The 21,134-nt window shown below is 58.0% G+C and overlaps 2 protein-coding genes across 5 annotated transcripts in view; both read left to right on the forward strand.

The window, feature by feature from the left end:
- Positions 1-3,170, forward strand: part of PIP5K1C (phosphatidylinositol-4-phosphate 5-kinase type 1 gamma) — a 50,175-nt gene extending 47,005 nt beyond the window's left edge. For 2 of the 3 annotated variants that reach the window (XM_070373925.1, XM_005895947.3), the window contains 2 exons: positions 3-86; positions 365-3,170. In XM_070373925.1, the coding sequence (XP_070230026.1) occupies positions 3-86; positions 365-367 (87 nt within the window). In that variant the 3' untranslated portion in view covers positions 368-3,170. The remainder of the gene's footprint in view (positions 1-2; positions 87-364) is intronic. The other variant, XM_070373927.1, reaches the window with a different exon arrangement.
- Positions 3,171-3,457: 287 nt separating this feature from the next.
- Positions 3,458-17,101, forward strand: CACTIN (cactin, spliceosome C complex subunit). Of its 2 annotated transcripts, XR_011464791.1 has the most exons (11): positions 3,458-5,076; positions 7,462-7,951; positions 8,509-8,604; positions 9,090-9,235; positions 10,090-10,252; positions 10,333-10,447; positions 13,800-13,992; positions 14,698-14,820; positions 14,901-15,181; positions 15,677-16,335; positions 16,851-17,101. XR_011464791.1 is itself a non-coding variant. In XM_005895946.3 (10 exons), the coding sequence occupies exons 1-10, from the start codon at positions 4,904-4,906 to the stop codon at positions 16,165-16,167; spliced, it is 2,271 nt and encodes a 756-aa protein (XP_005896008.1). In that variant the 5' UTR covers positions 3,458-4,903; the 3' UTR covers positions 16,168-17,101. The 2 variants fall into 2 exon arrangements, 1 of the variants encoding a protein (XP_005896008.1); XM_005895946.3 differs by having other exon boundaries at positions 15,677-17,101.
- The last annotated feature ends 4,033 nt before the right edge of the window (positions 17,102-21,134 follow it).

Genomic DNA, 21,134 nt, shown 5'->3' on the forward strand with positions numbered 1-21,134 from the left:
AGCCCACCGATGAGAGGAGCTGGGTGTACTCCCCGCTTCACTATAGCACGCAGGCCCAGCCTGCCTCCGACGGCGAGAGCGACACAGTAAGTGAGCCCATGGCTGGCCAGCCGGGCCCACTCGGGGCTCAGACCATGGCCTCGGCCCAGGAGGGCCTGAGGGCCTGACCCCCAGACACCCCTGGGACCGATGGGGAAACTGAGGTCTCCAGTGGGAGGGGCAGCCAGGCTCTGCCGTGCCATGGCCTGTGTCCAGCCCTCAAGGCTCCCGGGGTCCCTGGCTTGTGTCGTTAGCCATGGGAGGCCGGGTGGGTGGGGATTGGCCCTAGCCCACCATGAGTTCACCCGCCCCCTTGCCTCTGCAGTAATTCCTATGCAGACACTGACCCGGAGCCGAGTGCCCGCTGCTGCCCCGGCCGCTTCCTGGAGGCACTGCCCACCTCGCTCAGCCCAGAGCTTGGGAGATGCCCGCCTGGCAGCCAGCCCTCGCCCTCGTCCTCCCCTGACGACACCGACACTCCTGGCTGCTGAGCGACCCCCATCCGGACGGCCTGCCCCGCTCTGGCTCCCCGACAACTACCTACGCCTGATACTGTGAACCCTCCTGCATTTCCGATCATGTATTTATTTTGGGTCCTTATTCTTTGCACAGACATGGTAGCACACATGGGTGTGTTTTTTTAGAAAAAGGAAAAGGCAAAAAAAAAAACCCACAATGGAAAAGAAGAAACTCTATTTTACTGCACTTTTGGTTCATTGCTGTGCTTGCATGTTTTGCTGAGGGAACCTGCGCCCCAGCGGAATCCACTCTAGGTCTGGGCCGGGGTGGACAGGCCCCTAGGACAGAAGGGCCACTGCGTTCCCCAGGGTGCCTCTGGAGGCTGCACACTGCACCTGCCAAGCACTGTTGGCTCAGGTTTTTGGGCCAAGAGAGCTGGACATCATGCTTGAGGGCAGCACAGTGGTGGCTGGGGATGGCTTTTCACCAGTGGCCCTGCCATCTCTCAGCATCTGTCTCCCACCACCTGCCTCCCATGTGACCGCGAGCAGGAATCCCCAGGCGTAATGAGAACCTCCATGTGGACACATAGCTGCCCTGACTCAGTGGAGCTCAGGGCTGTGGGCTTCTCTCTTCTCTGGAAGACGGGCCGAGGCAGGAGGAGGCAGCCAGGCACTGAGGCCCTGGGACTTCCCAAGGTCTGTGTCCTGAAGGGGAGCCCCCAGGGGCAGGCCGCCAGGGCTAGAAGACCAGACCCCCTCCTGTAAAAAGACGGAGGTAGGCATCCTCTCTCTCTTAAATGATGGAGACACCTGTGCCGATTGAAGGATAGGAAAAGAAATTATTGGTGAAAAAAACAATTTTTTTGGATGGTCCCACTTCTGGGTCCAGAGCCCCACAGGGCAACTGCCAGGGGCCCTGCTGCGTCCATAGGCGGCTGCTGGAGCTGACAGCTTTGCAGGGTCTCTCCTGCCTGCCTCCGGAGAGGGACGCATCAGGGATTGTTCACCTGGCCCACCCGGCCCTGCGTGGGAGGAGCTGGGAGCCAGTGTGGAGTGGAAGTTGCACTTTGTGGAAGAACTCCCACCTTTGCCTCCCTGGTGGAGCCTGAGATGGCTGGAGAACCTGCCAAGCCAGGACCTGATTTTCAAGTTCGTTGCAAGCTGTGTACACTGCTGTCTTTTCCTACAAGGGCCCCTCGTCACCTCCCCTGGCACAGCCTGCTTTGTGTACCTGGACAGAGCCTCTTGGCTGGCTGTACCCCTCCTCGGGCTGTGCCCCAGGGGCTCTCCACTCACAGGGCCACCAAGGATGCAGCAGCACGAGGCTTGGGGAAGAGGATCCATCAGAAAAATCCTACAGGCGTTCTGCTCCCTTCCTACCTGCGAGGGGGTGTCCAGACCCTGGAGCATCCTCACCGGGACTTCCACCAAGGCACCGTCCACAGTGCCCCATGCGCACAAGTCCCCAGTTGGTGCCTGCCCTGTCCCGCCTGGAGGAGGTGGGCTGAATGGGCAGAGGTCTGAAGATGACTTAACAGCCACTGTTATGTTGCCCCAGTGCCGACATCAGAGCCCCTGCCCTAAGGCCAGCTGCAGAGATGCGGTGCATCCCGTGGGGACGACCAGAGCAGCAGGCCCCACGTCCAGGGCGCCCTCGGCCACCTGGAGCTGGGGAGTGGGGCCCTGGGGCTTTCCTGAGTGAATCACAGACAGATGCTTACTTGGAGAAGTTTGCAAACCTCCTGGACATCATGATGTTTTCATTCCCGTGCTAAGTCATGAATACCCCTTCAGAGTCCCCTTTGTGTTGGTTGCATTTTTTTGTCCCTTTTTCAGAGAACTGTCACATGGATGCAAGGTGGTCCTCGGATTAGGCTGCCGGGAAGCGTGTGCTTATGGTCAGGGTGAGAGGGTGGGAAGGCAAGACCTTATTTGTAACATGCAGTGAACTCATGGCCTTCCCCAGACCCCCAACAGGAAGGGCCCTGGACCCACCCAGCTGTCATCCCACCCCCAGGATAGCAATCTGCCAACTCCTTGGTGGTGATGCCCCAGTTCCGTCCCAGCTTGTCCTTGACAGCTGCTGTCACTGAGAACATGGGCACTGTCTGCCGTGCCATACTGTACACGGGAAAGGTGTGTCCTGAGACTGACAAGGTGGGATCTCCCACGTGTCCCCTCCCAGCCTCCATCCTCTGCCTCCTCTCGCCCCCTTCCTCCCACCACCTGGCTCAGTGCAATACTCCCATCCCCATGGGGTCCCCTGCCATGGTACTGTCGCCGCAGCCCCTCCGTCCCCACCCCAGAACAAGCACCCTCGGTCACCTCTGGTAATTCAGTTGCATCGCCTGTCCCCACCCCAACCCCATTTTTATGGCCCATCTGATTTCCAAACACAACAGAACTGCAAACCTTGTGTGTCTTAATCTCACTGGGGGTTCCGTGTGCTCAGCCCCCGTGGTCTGGTGTGTGACAATCCGGGGCTCAGCCTCCTGGGGTGCAGGACGCCAGCCCGCTCAAACCCAGAGCCGTGGGCGCCTCTGTGACCGCAGCCACTGCTGGCCCCATAACACTCGTATGCAGCCCCAGATCCTCCCCACCCCAGCCCCGCCACCCCACCCCCCCTTTTTACGTTGAAGAGTTCTCTAATAAATTGGGTAATAAGCATCAGCCGCCTCTCTCTGTCTCTCTGGTGGTCTGGGTGCGAGTTTAAAGACTGACTTTGAAGGAGAACACAAAGAAACCTTAGTAAGAATCACAATAAATAAAATCAACAACGGACCCAAATGCTTTAGTAGCATTGGCTTCCACTTCTGCTCAAAAAAATTTTTTTAAAGCTGACCACAGGGGACTCCCCTGACAAGCCAGTGGTTAAGGCTCCACCACAGGGGACGCAGATTTGATTACTAGTCGAAAACTAAGGGAGAAGGCAATGGCACCCCACTCCAGTACTCTTGCCTGGAAAATCCCATGGACGGAGGAGCTTGTTGGGCTGCAGTCCATGGGGTGGCTGAGGGTCGGACACGACTGAGCGACTTCACTTTCATCTATTGGAGAAGGAAATGGCAACCCACTCCAGTGTTCTTGCCTGGAGAATCCCAGGGACGGGGGAGCCTGGTAGGCTGCCCTCTATGGGGTCGCGCAGGTCGGACACGACTGAAGCGACTCCCACATGCCGCCTGGCCAAAAAGATTTTTTTAAATAAATAAAAGCTGACCTCAGGAACAAACACTCCCCAGAGATTGTTCTGCCAGTCCGTCTAACTGAGTAATGCATGGACCCCTTTTAAGGGGAAAATATTTCTCCCTGACTCCCAATTTGAGAAACACTGCATTGAAGACAAGATTCTGTCTCTAAGCAAGCCCTTGACAACCCAGTTTTGATCCCAGACACAGATGGCACAGCTCGTTGGTACACGAGACTAGGCGATCACGACTATGTTCCCCTTATGGTCAGAGAGGAGATATACTCAAGGATGCCTCCGGGTGGGGAAAATAACGTTTTGGGCCAGCCTGTCACCAGGACAACCCACATCCCAAGACAGGCAGTTATCAAGGGTTGCCTCCATGCCGCCACCCTCCAACCCGCGCTGCAGCACTAAGCAGAATATGCAAAGCTAGCATCTAGGATGGTGTCTGGAAGTTGTGTTCTACACATTTAAAGAGTTGGCTTAAAGAATTAAGCACCATCCCCTGGGGGTGGGGTTTGGGGAACTCAGAGCAGGACTTTGGGCTCCTCCAGATTTCGGGCTTCCACTCTCACCCCTTTGTGGTCTTGCCCCTGCCTAACGGCCCTGCAGGGACTCCACCTAAAGACCCCTGATATCCCTGCCCGCTCAAAGCCCTCCCACGGTTTGCCAGCACCCACAGGACAAAGCCGGATGGGCCACCAATGAGCTCCACACCGGCTCATTGGGGGCGGGATTTTGGCGTGACTTTCTCTCTCTTAGCCTCAATTTCCCAATCTATAAAATGAGTTAATGAGGAACTTAAGACGTTATGGAAGTGTTTTTTCAAAGCTTAATCCAAGAAACACAGGTATTGGCAGTGGTGTAGCATGATGAGGACTCTCACAGAGGATCAGCCTTTCGCATTTGCTCCGCCCACTGCCCCTCTGATTCGCTAAGGCGCTAGGACCCACCTGGGCCTGCCCCTAGTATTGCCTGAAGAGCGAATCCCAAATTCTGGCGGCGACAGTCCGGCCGGAGTCCATCACTTAGGCCACACTGAGGACAGTGGAGAGGTTAAGGAGGGTCGAAGTCCCCGCGGCATGGGGCGACAGGATGGGTTCCAATCTCCCTGCTCAGGCGTGGGCGGGGCAACCAGGCACGCGCCACAAGCGAGGAAGGCCCCCGGCACAGGCCCCGGGTATTTGTGTCAGCGCCGTCGCCACCGTCCCAGCCGATGGGTCGGGATACACGCTCGCGCTCGCGGTCGGCTGGTCGCAGGGGTCGAAGGCAACGGAGCTGGAGCGGGAATCGGAGCCGAAGTCGGAGCGGAAGCCATGGGCGGCGAAACCGGCGTAGCCGAGACGACGAGGGACGACGCAGACGGAGGCGGAGGAGTCGGGATCGTAGGTAGGGTAGTTGTGTAAGCCGCGCTGGAGGTCCAGCTCCAGCCTTAGGGGAGCTGAAAGCCCTTCGAGCTAGTCAGGGAGGGCTTCCTGAAAAGGGGGACGTCTGAGGACGTCGGAATTGACCAGGCAGCGATAGGAAAGCGAGAGGCTCCAGGAGCGAGGAGTTGGGGAATCGATGAGGTCGGAGAGGAAGCGGGAGACCAGATCGTGCAGGCTTGTGTACCGTTGAAGCATTTGAGGGTTATTTAAGAGGGCAGCAGGGAGCTGTGGAGTATTTCGAACCAAGAAGTGATGTCTGGATTACCTTGCACAATTCCCACTGGTTTTCGCCTGGAGAAGGGACTCAGCGGGACTGCAGGAGTGACACCAAGGAGCAGGAACGTAGTAACAGTTGTCCAGGCAACAGATGAGGATGGCTTTCTCGAGGGGAGGCTGTGGGAAGGTACAGTGAGAAAGTGGGTAGATTTGAGAGGGATTTCCGAAGTAAAAGTGACAACACATGTTCCTGGGGTGTAAGAGAGAAGAACCGTTGATGACAGGTGGCAGGACTCCGTTGAGTCCTCGGACTTGTTGCTCAGCTTCCCATCTGCCCACAGCCCTTTTCTTCTGGAGATGGGGCACCTGACCAGACTTGGCTTGAGTCTGCTTGAATCTGTTCCTACACAAGGGAATCAGCATGGAGATAGGGACTGACTCTCAGAGCTGGGTTCTACTGCTGGCTCAGCCTGTAAATGGCAGTCCCTGCCCCACTTTCATCCAAGTTCTGTCATCTGTGCCCTAAGGATCTCCACAGGGGCTCTGGAAGCATGCACTGTCTCCCCATCCCTCCAGCCTGTTCTCCACACCATAGCCAGGGTGGCTGTCATCCACTGATCACCCTCTAGGTTTGAGAAGGTGGCTTTTCCTTTTGAGTCTCATAAGATCACTGTCACCCAGGAATTCCAGGAAGACAAACGGAGTGAAAATAGTAAAGAGATGGTTTAAACCAGTATTTGGTAAACTACAGCCTAGGACCAAGAATAGCTTTTACATGTTTAAATGTCGAGGGGAGGGGGTGGGATGGGAAAGACAATAGAGTAGTACTTCATGACACATTAAAAGTACATGATATTCAAGTTTTGGTGTCTAGAAATAAAATTTTATTGAATAAACTTATGCCAGTTAGTTCATGTGCTGTTCATGGGCCACTTTTGCCCTGTGATAGCCAAGTTGACTTACTTTGCCATCCACCATCTGGCTCTTCACAGAAAAAGTTTGCTGACTCTGGTTTAATATTTAATGTTGATGTTTTAGCAGTGGTTTGTGGGTAGCAATAAATTGTTATTGTCACCTATTGGTTTCTAAGATTTTAGTTACTCACAAGAATCAGCCACTCTAGATAGGTCATGAAAATCAATGTCATTTATGAAGATTTGACCAAGTTTGTAGTTTTTGTTTAAGTAATGCCAAATAATTGGTTTTCAAGGTGTAAGTTTTTTCTCGTGAGCTTAATGGGTGGAGCATTGGACAAAATAAAGACAGATTTAGTTGCTCAAAGGCCCCCAACATTAAAGAATCTATCCCCAGGGTTCGTTACTTTGCCTGCCCGCCTCACCTGCCCTGTCAAGGCTCTGTATTCCCGCCAGTCTTGCTCCTGCCTGTCCTATAGAGCCGGCAAACACCACCTTCTTTCTGTAAACCCTCCCTGGACACCTTGTTATTGTTGTTTAGTTGCTAATTTGCATCTGACTCTTTTTGCAACCCCATGGACTGTAGCCCACCAGGCTCCTCTGTCCATTGAATTCTCTAGGCAAGAATACTGGAGTAGGTTGTCATTTCCTTCTCTAGGGGATCTTCCCAACCCAGGGATCAAACCCATGTCTCCTGCATTGCAGGCAAATTCTTTACGACTGAGCTACCAGGGAAGCCCCCTGGACACCTTGGACAGAGCTTATAGTTCTCTCACCATCTGGCCCAGGCCACCTGCCCTCCTGCCCTCCCTCCCATTCTCCCCCTCACTCACTCTGCTCCAGTTACACAGGCCTGCCTGCTGCTGTTTAAATGTGCCAAATGAATTCCTGCCCAAGGGCCTTTGCCCCATCACTCTCTCCAGATCTCCCCGTAGCTCCCTGACACTCCTCCAATGTCACCTTCTTAGCGAGCTCCTCTCTGGCCTCTGCACGCCCTAATGCACTGTCACTATCCTAGTGGCTCATGGTCCCATCTAGTGTCACATTTGTTGATGTGAGCCCCACAGAAGCAGGGACCATCAGTGTTTGGGTTACTGCTATGTTCCCAGAACCTAAACCAGCTCCTGGCCCCCAGCAGGTGCCTGCCCAGTCAGTGGCAGTGGGACAGGTGACTGGCCAGCTGGCGGCAAGCAGAGCTTCACGGGTTCCCTCCACAGGTCAGATTCAGAAGAGGAGCGACCACGGCAAGGCAGGCAGACCCGGAGCCCCTTTCCTGCCCACCGGCATGCCCAGGACCACTCCTCTCAGTCTGACTCAAGCGATGAGCAGCAGCATCAGCAGCGGGGCCAATGGGCTCGCCGGCAGCGGCAGCAACGGACATGTTCCTGGTCCCCAGGCTCCTCAGCGTCCAGCTCCGCATCCAGGGACCACTCACAGAGCCCCCGGGAGGCAGCGGCAGCAGCCCTGAGCCAGCAACAGAGCCTGCAGGAACGCCTGCGGCTGCGAGAAGAACGGAAGCAGCAGGAGGAGCTGATGAAGGCCTTCGAGACTCCCGAGGAGAAGCGGGCACGCCGGCTGGCCAAGAAGGAGGCCAAGGAGCGGAAGAAACGGGAGAAGATGGGCTGGGGCGAGGAGTACATGGGTTATACCAACACCGACAACCCCTTTGGTGACAACAACCTGCTGGGCACCTTCATCTGGAACAAGGTGAGCCTCGGGCAGCCAGGCTGGGCCCTTAGTCCTGCTCATGTTGCTTGCCAGTCCTTTCTGTCTTTTTGCTTCATACACTGGTTACAGCTTATTTCCAAAGACATTGTTTAGCATTCCCAGTGCATGTGCCCAGGTTGTACCTGCCACTGACATTGTGTGCCTGCACGAGCACACACACCAGCTTCCGCCGCTTCTCCTCTGATGACACTCTCCTATGGTGTAAAATTTCAGGCCCTCCACCCACAGAACCAGCCTAACCTCAGGCAGAATGGGAGAACAGGGTCTCAGCATCACATGCAGGGTGGGATTCCATGGTCAGGGCAGACAGAGCTCCATGATGCTGGAGTGGACTGAGCCAATTCTGCAGGCCGCAGTTCCTTCAGGCAGCGGAATCCCTCAGCCTCACACCCCACATCAGCAGAGCAGGTGCTTCGGCCTGGTGGGTCCCCACCTGGTAGAGCAGTTATGAAGTGTAGGAGGCTGTGCTGGATGTTCCCAGGGAGGGTGGTGGGAGGAGGCATCTGTCTCAGCGGGAGTGTGGTTGGCCCTTCCAGGCCCTGGAGAAGAAGGGGATCAGCCACCTGGAGGAGAAGGAGCTAAAGGAGCGGAACAAGAGGATCCAGGAAGACAACCGTCTGGAGCTGCAAAAGGTGGGGGCGCCCTGGGGTTTCCTGCTTCCCTCCTGAGGGATCCGAGGGAAGCAGACAGAAAGTGAGTCTGGCTCACCCTGGCTTAAGTCCAGGGGGACCTGATTGGCTTTCGTGGAAAATTCAGGGGAGATTGGCCTCAGGCATGGCTGGATCCAGAGGCTCAGGCAGTGACAGTACCTCAGCTTTGCTGGCCTCCAGGATTTATTCTAAGGCCCTCCCTGCTGGGTGGCCAGAGCAGCCCTGGCCACTAAAGCTACTGTGTCTCTAGTAGAAAGAGGGTTCCCTTCTGCCCCAGGGTCTGTCCAGAGCTTCAGGCATCCCTGGATGGATTCCTGTGTCCAGGGCCAGCCCACTGGGGCCAGGCGCCAGGAACAGTACCCCGCCCCCCAAACCTTGGGGAACCCCACAGGCTGAGAGGATAAGGGCAGACCCCACGAGACCCCGTCGTCTGCTGTCCCCCCCTCATTCTCTGCATGTGCCCTCAGGTGAAGCAGCTGCGGCTGGAGCGGGAGCGAGAGAAGGCCATGCGGGAGCAGGAGCTGGAGATGCTGCAGCGAGAGAAGGAGGCGGAGCACTTCAAGACCTGGGAGGAGCAGGAAGACAACTTTCACCTGCAGCAGGCCAAGCTTCGGTGCTTGGGTTCCCCAACCCCTCCTCCTCCTGGGCCCGCCCCTGCTCCTACTAAACCTGCCCTTCCTCTTCCCCCTTCTGCTCCTGGGCTCGCCCCTCCTCCTGCTCCTGGACATGCCCCTCCTCCTCCTAGACGCCCCCTGCTCCTGGACCTGAGGGGGTGGGACCCACCCTTGCTCCCCACCCTGCCCCCTTGGCCCTCAAGCTTGCACCTCGCACCTCCTCAGGGCCCATCCTGACTCACTTTCTGTCTGCTTCCCTCATCATTGCACTCTCACCCCGTGATGCCAGGTGCTGCGGGTGGTACAAACATACGGCTGAGTAGAGGGTACCAACCAGCCCTGACTGGCTAGGCCCTGGCTGTCCGCAACCTTTGAGGCGTTTTGCTCATCAGCTTCATCTACAAACAAGGAAAGCGAGGCTCCTGAGGTGTCAAGAGTTGTCTGAGGTCATGTGGGCTGTGCGAGCCTCAGGCCTGGCCCCTACTCACCTGGCTACCCACAGTCCCCAGGGGCTCAGACCCGCCTGGTCACAGGGTTCTCTGGGGTTGGAACAGGGTTAGCCTCTGATGCCCGTCCCCATGCACAGCACTGAGGCTTTAGATCTTTCGCCCGGGCTGTCCTCTCTGCTCCTCTCTCGTGGCCCACCCACTGTTCTTCAGACCCCACCTTGTCCTGTCTCTGCCTCTTTCAGGGCCTGTGCTTTCCAACTTTTCTTGCTTCTCGGCCTGATGCCTCCTCTTGCACAAAGCCTTCCCTGACCGCCGCCCACAGCGGGCTGGGCTCCTCTCCTGGCTCCCAGTCTGGGAGTGAGGACACGGCCCTGGCTCTGACTCTGCCCTCTGCTCCCTGGCAGGTCCAAGATCCGCATCCGGGACGGACGGGCCAAGCCCATCGACCTGCTGGCCAAGTACATCAGTGCTGAGGATGACGACCTGGCCGTGGAGATGCATGAGCCCTATACCTTCCTCAACGGCCTCACGGTGGCTGACATGGAGGACTTGCTAGAGGACATCCAGGTGCGCCCTGCGGTGTGCCCCCCCACCACCACCTCCAGGCCCCAGGCATGCCCTCACACCAGCCGTGCCCCCTCCTCCAGGTCTACATGGAACTCGAGCAGGGCAAGAACGCAGACTTCTGGAGGGACATGACAATCATTACAGAGGACGAGATCTCCAAGCTCCGAAAGCTAGAGGCCTCGGGCAAGGGGCCAGGTAATGTGGGCCAGGCCAGCAGTGTCGCACCTCTGGGTCTGGTAGGAGCAGGTCAGGTGGCTCCACAGAAGACCCGATTCTCTGCAAGTCTCTGCCTCCCCCCTGGGGTAGCCACAGCCTCATCAGGCCTCTGCAAGCCATCAGGAGCAGCTGGTGCTAAGTGAGGGGCTCTTCTGCTGGTGGGGGAGTCTCACCCAGCAGTGTCAAGGGCTTCCTTTAAACAGTCGCCTACACTTGGGCTCTGTGGTATCAGCACCAGTAGGACTCTTCTGTTTGGGTGTTAAGTTTTTACTGGAGGCTCAATCTGTTTCAGTGAGAACAGGACCCGACTCCACTTGGTAGGAACCTGTGCTATATGGAGGGCTTTTTTCTTGTTTGGGAGGTTTTTCTGGCCACGCCATGTGTTTTGTGGGGTCTTAGTTCCCTGACCAGGGATCAAACTCATGCACCCTGCAGTGGAAGCTCCAAGTCTTAACCGCTGGACCACTAAGGAAATCTGTGTTCCTTTTTAATTGCTTTTCTTTTCTTCAAAACGATTACATGCATATAATTGCAAAGAGGATAAACTCTAAAACAGTGTCTCCCCCCATAGCACTGCTCACATCTGGGCCCAGACCATTTTCTGTGGGCCTGTCCTGGGCCCTGTGGTGTGTGGACAGCCTCCCTGCCCCCACCTACTCAGTGCCAAGAGCTCCCAGTCGTGACAATCACAGATGTTCCCTATATGGCCCAGTGGCCCCTGAGAGGAAGCAGGTTCAACTGTGGTTGAGAGCCACCGTTATAAAAGCCTGCCAGCAACCACAGGAGCCCCACTGCCCCTGCCCCTTGAAGCCACTGGCTTTAACGGCATCCAGCTCCTGGGGGCCTTGAGCCTGTGTCGCTAAGCTCTCAGCCCCGTATCTCGCTGCCCACCCACGGCAGCTGAGGGACAGGCGCCCTGTGTCCCCTGAGCCTGTGTACATGCTGCTCAGACGGGGTGGTCGGGGCTGTTTCCTTCCTCTTAGAGGGGGAGCATCCTTTATCTTCAAAAGTGGAGTTGTGTTTCTGTCAGCCCTCCTCTCGGGGCGCATCCTGTAGTGAGTCCCAGAGAAAGGAAGGGGCTCTGCCATCAGCAGTGCATGTCCAGAGAACTTTCACGGCTGCACAGCAGTTAGGGCCCAGCGTTCCCACTGCTGCAGGCCCCGGGTTCTCTCCCTGATCGGGAAACTAAGCTCCCACAACCCTCTCAGTACGACCAAAAAAACCCCAAAACAACAACAGAGAAACGTCCAGAAACAGCTGCTTGGTTGGCAGAGGTGCTGGTTGAGAGGTGCCGCAAGCCCCTTGGACTGGATGACAGCCTGGGGCATGACTCTAGGGGCACACCCAGGCCAGTGAGTGAGTAGCTTGGCCACCAGGGGTGGTCAGCAGCCTCCCCAGAGCCTGGGTGTTCTTCCTGTGCACAGGGGACAACCTCCCGGAGGGTTTCCAGAAGAGAAGTGAGCACACGGTCGTCAAACATTCAAAACAGCATCCACCTTTATGGAGTTGACGCCTCAGCTCAGGACTATGGAACGCATGGGGGATTTTTCACCAATGACCCCACCTTCCGCTTCACTCCTCAGGGGGCCAGACACCTGGGAGGCTCCCATCCGGCCCCCTGCCCCCCTCCCTGGGCCCTTCCTCCCTGTTCCCCTGAGGGTGGGGTTGTCCGCCACCACCCTTCTAGGGCTTCCTGCCTTCGCACCAGCAGTGGAACCCTGCTTTCTGGGACCCCACGGCTCTTTTCTGCAGCTTGGCCCTGCACCCTCCAGTAACTTCTAGAGCGAGGCAGGAAATGGTTGGTGTCCCAAATGTCAGGAAGCATTTCCTCTCCCCTCACTGGTGTTTGCAGGGCTGGGGCTGGAGCTTGGCTCTGGCTGTTTTCTTTCTGAAGCACAGCCCCACCCCAAGGCTGCAGGAAAGTGAAGGGGCATTGTGCCAAGTGTCTATCCCTGGTCCCGTACCCCCGCCCCGTTTCCAGAGCTCCCCAAGTGCCTGGCCCATGGCCCCTCCTGGCCCCTCCTGGCCCCTCCCCATCCCCACTGCATCAGTGACCCCTCTGTCCCCTTTCCCCCTGCGTTGTTGTGGTTGGGGCCCCAGGTGGCTCCAGGTGTCCTCAAAGAGCAAGTGTGTTTGCTTTGGGCCTGATTTCTGAGAGAGGAGGGGAGCTGAGAGGTGTGACCCCACTGTTCCCAGAGCCCTGAGGATAGCAGCCTTCCCCCTTTCCAGTTAAACTGGCCCTTTCCTTTCCTTCCTTCTTTTCCTTCTCTTCTTTTTTCTTTCCTGTTGCCCCACCCCCAGGCGCACTGCATGTGGAACTTCCCCACCTGGGGATTGAACTTGAACCCACTGTAGTGGAAGCACAGTCTTAATCACTGGACCTTCAGGAAAGTCCTCCTTTTTTTTTCTTTTCCCCTCCCATCACCTCCCCTTCTCACCTTTGTAGCTGGGGAATCCTCACTATACAGTAGGGTTGCAGGAGAAAGTGGGTCCTCAGACACCCCTGTGGCCTCCTCAGTTCCCCACCCTGTTAAAGCCCCCTTAGGTCCTTTAGACAGTGGCTTAGTGCCTGTGGCTTCTGTGGATTGTTAAGTTTTCACTGTGTCAACAGGCAGAGGCCTGGCTTACATCTGAGTCAGTGCAGGACACGGTCCTGCCTGGCTGGGTGTGAAGGCTGCTGCCAGATTCGGTTTTGGTCCCGTGATGTATTTGCACCTGCGAGAGACCACAGCCAGGCTGCTGGTCCTACAGGTCCCACTGAAGCCAGTGCTGCTTGGGAGCCCAACTGCTGGTTGCAGGGTCCCACGTTGGTTGGCTGAAGGGACTTGGGTTCTTCTTGACCCTGTCTGATTAACTGACCTTCTGTCCACTGGCAGGGGTTGGAGAAGCCAGCTTTTGAGCAGGGAACATGAGCTGGTTGCCTGCCCTACATTCACCCAGCCCAGCACAGTGCTAAGCCAACAGCAGCTGGAGGTCCCCGCCCTTGGGAAACTGAGAGTTAGGCCCTTAGGCCAAGGGAGGAGGCTGGTGACTGTGGATGGCCTCTCAGTGGACGGGACATTGTCTCAGGACTGAGGATGGCTGGGATGTAGGAGGCCAGCTTCATGGGGAAAACTTACTGCTGGTGGAAAGCTTGCATGGCATGTGCAGAGGCCCTGGGGCTGGGCGGGAGTGTACACAGCTTGCTGTCTGATGAGCCACAAACAAGGAAGCCAGCCAGTGTGAGGGACAGGGGTCAGTCAGCCTGTGCCTCGCTATCTGGGGCCTCTCAAATGTGAGGGGTTAGGGCCTGGGCCCAGCCCTTACCTGAGCCACCTCTGCCCCACTGCAGGTGAGCGGCGAGAGGGGGTCAACGCCTCAGTCAGTTCCGACGTGCAGTCAGTCTTCAAGGGGAAGACATACAGCCAGCTGCAGGTCATCTTCCAGGGCATCGAGGGCAAGATCCGGGCTGGAGGACCCAACCTGGACATGGGCTACTGGGAGAGCCTGCTCCAGCAGCTGCGAGCCCACATGGCACGTGCCAGGTAAGCAGGTGGGGCCTCGCTGGGGGCACCCCCACCAGCTCCCAGCCGCCTTCCCACCTTCCTTCCAGCCTCCACTGAGCACTTGGTCTTTGTTTTCCTGGGTTAATAGACATCACGGAAAGCCCCAGAGGCCACTGCCTGCCCCATCCACAGGCTCCACTCTCCCAGTGTTTGAATTCTCTGCGTGATGGGACCATCGTGTAAACACAGTTCCTGTCTGCCACAGAATGCAGTCACTTCTAAATTTATCCTCTTCCTCGGAGAAGGCAATGGCACCCCACTCTAGTACCCTTGCCTGGAAAATCCCATGGATGGAGGAGCCTGGAGGACTGCAGTCAATGGGGTCGCTGAGGGTCTGACACGGCTGAGTGACTTCACTTTCACTTTTCACTTTCATGCATTGGAGAAGGAAATGGCAACCCACTCCAGTGTTCTTGCCTGGAGAATCCTAGGGACGGGGGAGCCTGTTGGGCTGCCGTCTGTGGGATCACACAGAGTCGGACACAACTGAAGTGACTTAGCATAGCATCACCAGTCCGTGGTCCTTTTCCGGCCCAGGGCAGGGACCTGACCCCTCCTGGTGTCTGTGCTGCAGCCCCTTGCTGCCCTCAACCTGGTCCTTGCTGCAAATTGGGAGTCATGAGAAATCTTGGGTAGGGGCCTTCCCCATGGGGCTTCCGGATGACTGCCTGGCCTGCCCCCCAGGCTCCGGGAGCGGCACCAGGATGTGCTGCGGCAGAAGCTGTACAAGCTGAAGCAGGAGCAGGGCGTGGAGAGCGAGCCGCTATTCCCCATCCTCAAGCAGGAGCCACCATCTCCTGGCCACAGGTAAGTCCTGGCCTGTCTGTCCCTGCTCCCCAGGACCCTCTTCCGCCACCGGCCCTGCTCAGCCCAGCCCTCTTCTGCAGCCTGGAGCCTGAGGACCCAGCCCCTACTCCGCCTGGGCCCTCGGAGGGCGGCCCTGCAGAGCCGGAGGCCGAAGGGGCCACGCCAGCGGAGGGCGAGGCGGATGGGGAGGCGGTGCTCATGGAGGAGGACCTGATCCAGCAGAGCCTAGACGACTATGACGCCGGCAAGTACAGCCCGCGGCTGCTCACAGCTCATGAGCTGCCGCTGGATGCCCACGTGCTGGAGCCGGACGAGGACCTGCAGCGCCTGCAGCTGTCGCGGCAACAGCTTCAGGTCACAGGTGCGCGGTGGGGGTGCAGCAAGAGGTGGGGCTTCCCTGTTTATGGGGTGGGCAAGGGCAGGGCTTCCCAGCGGAGAAGGGGGCATTGTCCTTGAACCCGCTTGGATCCTCCTCCAGCTCTCCTGAGTGTCCCTTTGTTCACTTGCTTGTTTGTCCAAAGGACACAGGGATGGTGGTGGTTACCTCCAGTGCCCGGCTCTGCTCTGAGCTCCTTACATGGCCCGTGGGCCAGGGCCTGGGCCTCCCGGGGCAGCCATCATTCCTGGCACAGAGGAGAAACCGCCTCGGGGAGACCGGATCCAATGTCCCCATGCGGGCCTCTAACTACCAGGCCCTTTGGGCAACTCAGCAAGGGGACACGTGGTGTTTGGTGCCCACCTGGGAGGACAGGGGGCACAGGGCAGGCAGGCCGGGAGCAGGGAGTGTGACAGGCAGGGAGGCCGGAGGGGGTGTCCGGGGTCCCAGGTAACGCGCCCCCCACCTCACTCCCTGCAGGCGACGCCAGCGAGAGTGCAGAGGACATCTTCTTCCGGCGAGCCAAGGAGGGCATGGGCCAGGACGAGGCCCAGTTCAGCGTGGAGATGCCACTGACCGGCAAGGCCTACCTGTGGGCAGACAAGTACCGGCCGCGCAAGCCGCGCTTCTTCAACCGCGTGCACACCGGCTTCGAGTGGAACAAGTACAACCAGACGCACTACGACTTCGACAACCCACCACCCAAGATCGTGCAGGGCTACAAGTTCAACATTTTCTACCCCGATCTCATCGACAAGCGCTCCACGCCCGAGTACTTCCTAGAGGCCTGCGCCGACAACAAGGACTTCGCCACGCTCCGCTTCCATGCTGGGCCGCCCTACGAGGACATCGCCTTCAAGATCGTCAACCGCGAGTGGGAGTATTCGCACCGCCACGGCTTCCGCTGCCAGTTTGCCAACGGCATCTTCCAGCTCTGGTTCCACTTCAAACGCTACCGCTACCGGCGGTGATGGCCGGGACCCCTCCTGGAGCCCCACGACCCAGAGAGGGCTTGTGCAGAGCCGGCAGCCTCCCCTGGCGGGGCCTGGTCCTCGCAGGGCGCCCCCCACTTCCCTGCATGAACAGGTCCCACTTCCCTGCGAAGCCTACCTGGGAAAGCTGAGGGGACGCACAGACAGGTGGGCCTGTGGCACTGACACACTGGAGGGGCTGCTAGGGGGTTTTCAGAGCCCAGGGGACCCGGCAGGTGTCGCCAGACCTCGGTCCCTGGGCTGACGCTGAGCCCCAAGTGAGACAGGCCCCACATCAGCCATCTCAAGTCAGGGCCTCAGGGCTGGCAGGGCACTCACTGGCCCAGGTCGCTGACGGGTGGGTGTGGGACCAGTGGGACCCAGGCTCCAGGGCCTTGAGTGCATGCTCCCCAAGAGGCCATCCAGGGATGTCTGAGCTCTCAGGTGCCCTAGCTCACCCCCTGTGCTGGCTGGGGGTCAGTCTCCTCCCCATGGGCACAGAGGTCCCGTTACTGCCCACTGTCAAGTCTGGGAGCAATATCCTTCCATAGCTGCCGCTCCGGGGGCCCCGTCTGGCCTGGGCATTCTCCTGTCCCTTAAGGATGCCACCCAGAGCCACCCTCCTTGTCCCCGAGTCTTGGATGGGGACAGTGGAGAGTCTGACAGGTACGATCTCTCACCAGGTCACAGAGCGCCAGTGGGGCCCCAGGCCGGCCCCCGCCCCTGCCCCGCCCCAGAAACAGGCTGCTTTTTAACAATTTCTTATGGAGACATTTCCAGCCTCAAGTGAGAAGAAGCCTGAAGGGCTGCCTCCACTACTCAGACAGCGTGGTCCAGACACCTTATTTCATCTGGAAATATGTACAATTCAGGTTGTTTCTCTACAAAGATTTTTTTAGGTGGGGGGAGAAAAATCTTGTTTATTTTCCTTTAATTGGTCTACTTGTGAGAGTGCATGTTTTTTAAAGAAACATTTTATTTTAGAATAATTTTAGATTGTCAGAAATGCTGCAGAGGTCGTTTCGCGTTCCCGCCCTCAATGCCCATATCCACACCCAGCTGTCCACATGGCTAACATCTTATGCAACCACAGTACATCTGTCAGAACTAAGACACCAAACAACCAAGACCTTTAGAAAACAAGTACAACCCCTAAAAATAGTCGATAACCGTTCCCGAGGGAGCTCCTTGTCATCTGAGGGTTTCCTCCATCTTTGCCCTCTACCCTCACCCCCCAGAAGGAGGGTGCATTCCTAAACACCCCAGGGGGTGCTTAGCTGTTCACCTAACCCAGGGTTCGATGCTCAGCGGTGTCTAGGGACAACTGTGGTTGTCAGGACCTGGGGGACTCCTGGCATCAGGGGTGGGGGCTCCACACCCCACCGTGCCCAGGATGGCCACTCTCAGAGAGTGATCTGCTCCTAGGTCCCCAGCACTGAGACTGACACCCCCAGGTCCCCCAGTCATCTCCCAACCCTGACTTAACTGTGTCCAGGAGCCTCTGGTTCAGCTCTGGCCTCCACTGATGTGCCTTGCCCCACATGTTCTCATACGTCAGCGGACACGTTCTAGATAGCAGGGCCTGGGGACTCGGGGACGAAGTGCACGTAGTCAAGGGGCACCCACTCCCCACTGCAGACCCTGGCCCACCCAGCCAGCTTGGTCCAGGTGGAAGAAGACCCCATCCATCCCCTTTGGGACCCTCCATGGACATCACTAATCAATGGCTGATTGCCATAGCAATCAGCATCCTCTGGGCAGCTGCTTCCAGTTGATCCCTGGCCTGCTCCACCGTCATGGGAGCAGGACAGGCCCTGGAGCAAGGTCGAGTCTGGGGCAGAGCTTGCTCACCAGATGGGTGGGGCCCTGTTCTGGTCTCAGCATGCAGGCTGTGTGTGGCTGCAATGACCTGGCCTTTACAGGCGTTAAGCAGACCTCACGCCAGCCGTACATGACAGCATTTACATCCATTTGGGAAACAGACTCACAGAGGCCCACGTTTTCAAGCCTAGAAACCAGCTGTCAGAGTTAGAACCCAGCCTTCTCCAACCTCCCATTTCCAGCCTCAGGTTCCCTACCTGCCCCAAGAGGAGTCCTCCCAGTCCCAGTGTCTCAGCCTCCTCACTTCACTTCTGCAATCCAGGTGGCCTGTAGACCCCAAGGGAGACTCTGGGGGAGGGGGGAGGGGAACAAGGCGGCCATGTCCCCGAATAGCTGGGCACCTGTTTAGCAGGAGTCCCCAGTCCAAAGGGAGGAGAGCTGCTCCAGGCAAGGGTTCAGGCTGGGGCAGGGGAGGCTCAAGGTCCAGGGGTCCCAGAAAGGGCTCTGAAGGTTCCCTGGGGGAGGGCCCTGCCAGGCCTGGGAGGACAGGGCTGCCGGACAGAGAAGGAAGTTGGGCCTGCCTTGCAGAGGAAAAGGCAACAAGTGCTTCCAGGGCAGTGAAGTGAAGTGGAATTCACTCAGTCGTGTCCTACTCTTTGTGACTCCGTGGAAAGGAGCCCACCAGGCTCCTCTGTCTGTGGGGATTCTCCAGGCCAGGATACTGGAGTGGGTTGCCATTTCCTTCTGCAGGGCTTCCTGGGCAGGGGTGAATGCAAGTCTAGGTGCTGGGCTCTAGGGCACTGGGGAGGCATAGAGGGTAAGTGAGCTGGGTGGGACACAAGCTGGGTGTCAGGAAGACCCATTAGGCAGACTGGAGGCACCACAGCACCCAGCTGCCCCAGGACCCAGCCCCTGCCCAGTGTCCACCCAGCATCCTTCAATTGCCCCCAACCCCCACCTCAGCCTCTTCCTGCCCTTGGCTGAGTGTGAGACTAAGAATAGATGATCCCCGACTCCCAGCGGAAACCATAGCCCCGGGAAGCCAGTCCTGAGCCTGACCTCTGTTCCCACCATCTGCCGCCCCCCACCCCCACCCCACAGACCATCTCAACGCTTCTCACGACTCCCATGTGCCCTTGACCAGGGCCAGGGCAGAGACCAAGAGACCTCCAGCAGACAGCCTGGGAGGTGGGGGAAGCGCAGAACTCACGGTCAGATCGCACCTGCATGTGGCCTTAGACCCAGCCTTCCTGCCCTCCAGGCCTCAGTTTCCCAGTCTATAAAATGAGCATTTTCGCCCCCTGCCTTGCAGAGTCCTGCTGTAACCCAGGCACTTGCCAATCTCAAGTCAAGTGTGTTTATCTGACCCCTGCCCTGGATGTTTACCAGAAGGAGCACTGTCCTTTTATCTCAGGGCAGAGGAAGTGGGAACGGAACAATCCTCCTCCATCTCAGCCCACCCCCCCCCCCAATCTGGAGCCCCAGCCCCACATCCTCTGCCCTCCTTACAGTCCCCTGAAGCCTCATGCTCTCTCTTGCTTCCAAAGCATATATATAATTTCTGCCCTGTCTCTTTCTTGCCCTCCTATGCATTCCACAAAGCCCCCGTTCTCACAATTTCTGCCCCATCCCCACTCCAGGATGCCTTTCAGACTCACCTCCTTGGCCCCCCTAACCTCTGTCCCTTCCTTTGGCCCTGCCCTGAACGCAGGAGGCTGGGAATGTCTGTATCCAGCTTTATTTTTCTCCAGCCTGGGGATCTTTGAGGGCAGATGTGGTTTACAGTCTACCTGGGGCTCACAATTGTCCTACCATATGGGCTGGGGCAAAGAGTTTCCCTAAAGGAAAGGCTGGGAGGAACAAGACTGCCTCCTTTGATGTGAGGGACATCAAGGCTTTACAGAGGAGAGAGCCTCGGAGCCAGGGTTCTGCCAGATGCATAGGAGTCGGGGAGACTCCTTGTCAAGGAAGAGGAGTTAGGGTTAACCTGCTGGGGACTCAGACAATGGTATGGAACAGAGGAGGGGCCGTCTGGAGGGATGGAGAGGCCAGAAGGATAGTAGGTGGACCCAGTGGAAGGGAGATCAGGGCCAGGGCAGGAGTCCATCTTTCCCACTCAGAGCCTGTACTGGTGTGCCCCTCCCAGGCCCCTGAGGACTCGGTGGCATGAGATCAAGGCCAAGGCAAATGGGTTCCAGCCCACTCCAAGCTGTAACTCAGGGCCAATGAGGCCCAAACTCACCCCTCTATGCCTTAACCCTGCCTTCCATGCATCCTCGATGGCCAGTCCCAAACCCGTGGACCCCCTTCATTCACCCAAGGCCCAAGGACTGTGGGCAGGAAGGACTTTTAAGAAGCTTCTCACTTTCCTGCACCACGGTCTGGGTTTAGCCTCCACACCTTTGCTGTAGCAGTACCCGACTGCTCACTCTTTACTTTCACAGCTTTGGGCCGATGAGACCCTGGCCCACAGCCCTGAGTGAGTCATGGGGCTTTCAAGAAAGTCCATCCTGTCTGGAGAGTCATTCCCAGCTTCCAGCTCCCTGCCTCAAGCGCGATCATTCCTGCAGTGATGGGCTCTAGGGAGCAGAGCGAAAGCGTACCTCCCCACCCTCACCTCAGGGGCCCAATGCCAGCCTAGGTGCTCCCAGATGCTCCCCCTAGAATGCAGCCGCCCACAGCCCTCTCGCTCACCTGCTCCCGGGAAAACCTGTCTGAGCAGGCTGCCCACGAGGCTTCCGGCTTCAGAGTGCGGTCCTTCTCCCCTCTGAACACCTCTGCACCCCCACCCCCAGCCCTGACAGGGGCCTCAAACAAACCCTACACTGATGAAGCCTCTACTGAGGGGCCAGCCACTCCTCAACCACCACGCACCCCGCGTTCACCAGCTCTGAGCTCTGGGCCTCTGGACCGGGGTCTGGGCGCCCTGGGGAGCTGACCCCGCCCCCGCCCCCTCTCGGTCTGGGGTACTACCCAGACGGTGAATAATGCGGGGCCTGGCGGCTGGAGCGGCGCCGGAAAGGGGCCTAGCTGGGGCTGGCTTGGGGGAGGGGGCGGGCGGAGGCTCCTGAGAGGGTGCCGGCCACCCCCCCCGCCGCGCCCCTGCCCTTGCGGCCCGGGATCCCACGGACTCCCCCTCCCCCAGG

Source organism: Bos mutus, chromosome 7 (genome assembly GCF_027580195.1).
Source record: "Bos mutus isolate GX-2022 chromosome 7, NWIPB_WYAK_1.1, whole genome shotgun sequence".
Lineage (NCBI taxonomy): Eukaryota > Metazoa > Chordata > Mammalia > Artiodactyla > Bovidae > Bos > Bos mutus.

Excerpts from the sequence above, each read along its gene's own strand:
- CACTIN (XM_005895946.3), top strand. The coding sequence starts at position 4,904 with ATGGGTCGGGATACACGCTCGCGCTCGCGGTCGGCTGGTCGCAGGGGT. Across the intron at positions 10,253-10,332 it reads ACTTGCTAGAGGACATCCAG|GTCTACATGGAACTCGAGCA; the intron begins GTGCGCCCTGCG and ends CCCCTCCTCCAG. Across the intron at positions 10,448-13,799 it reads GGCCTCGGGCAAGGGGCCAG|GTGAGCGGCGAGAGGGGGTC; the intron begins GTAATGTGGGCC and ends GCCCCACTGCAG.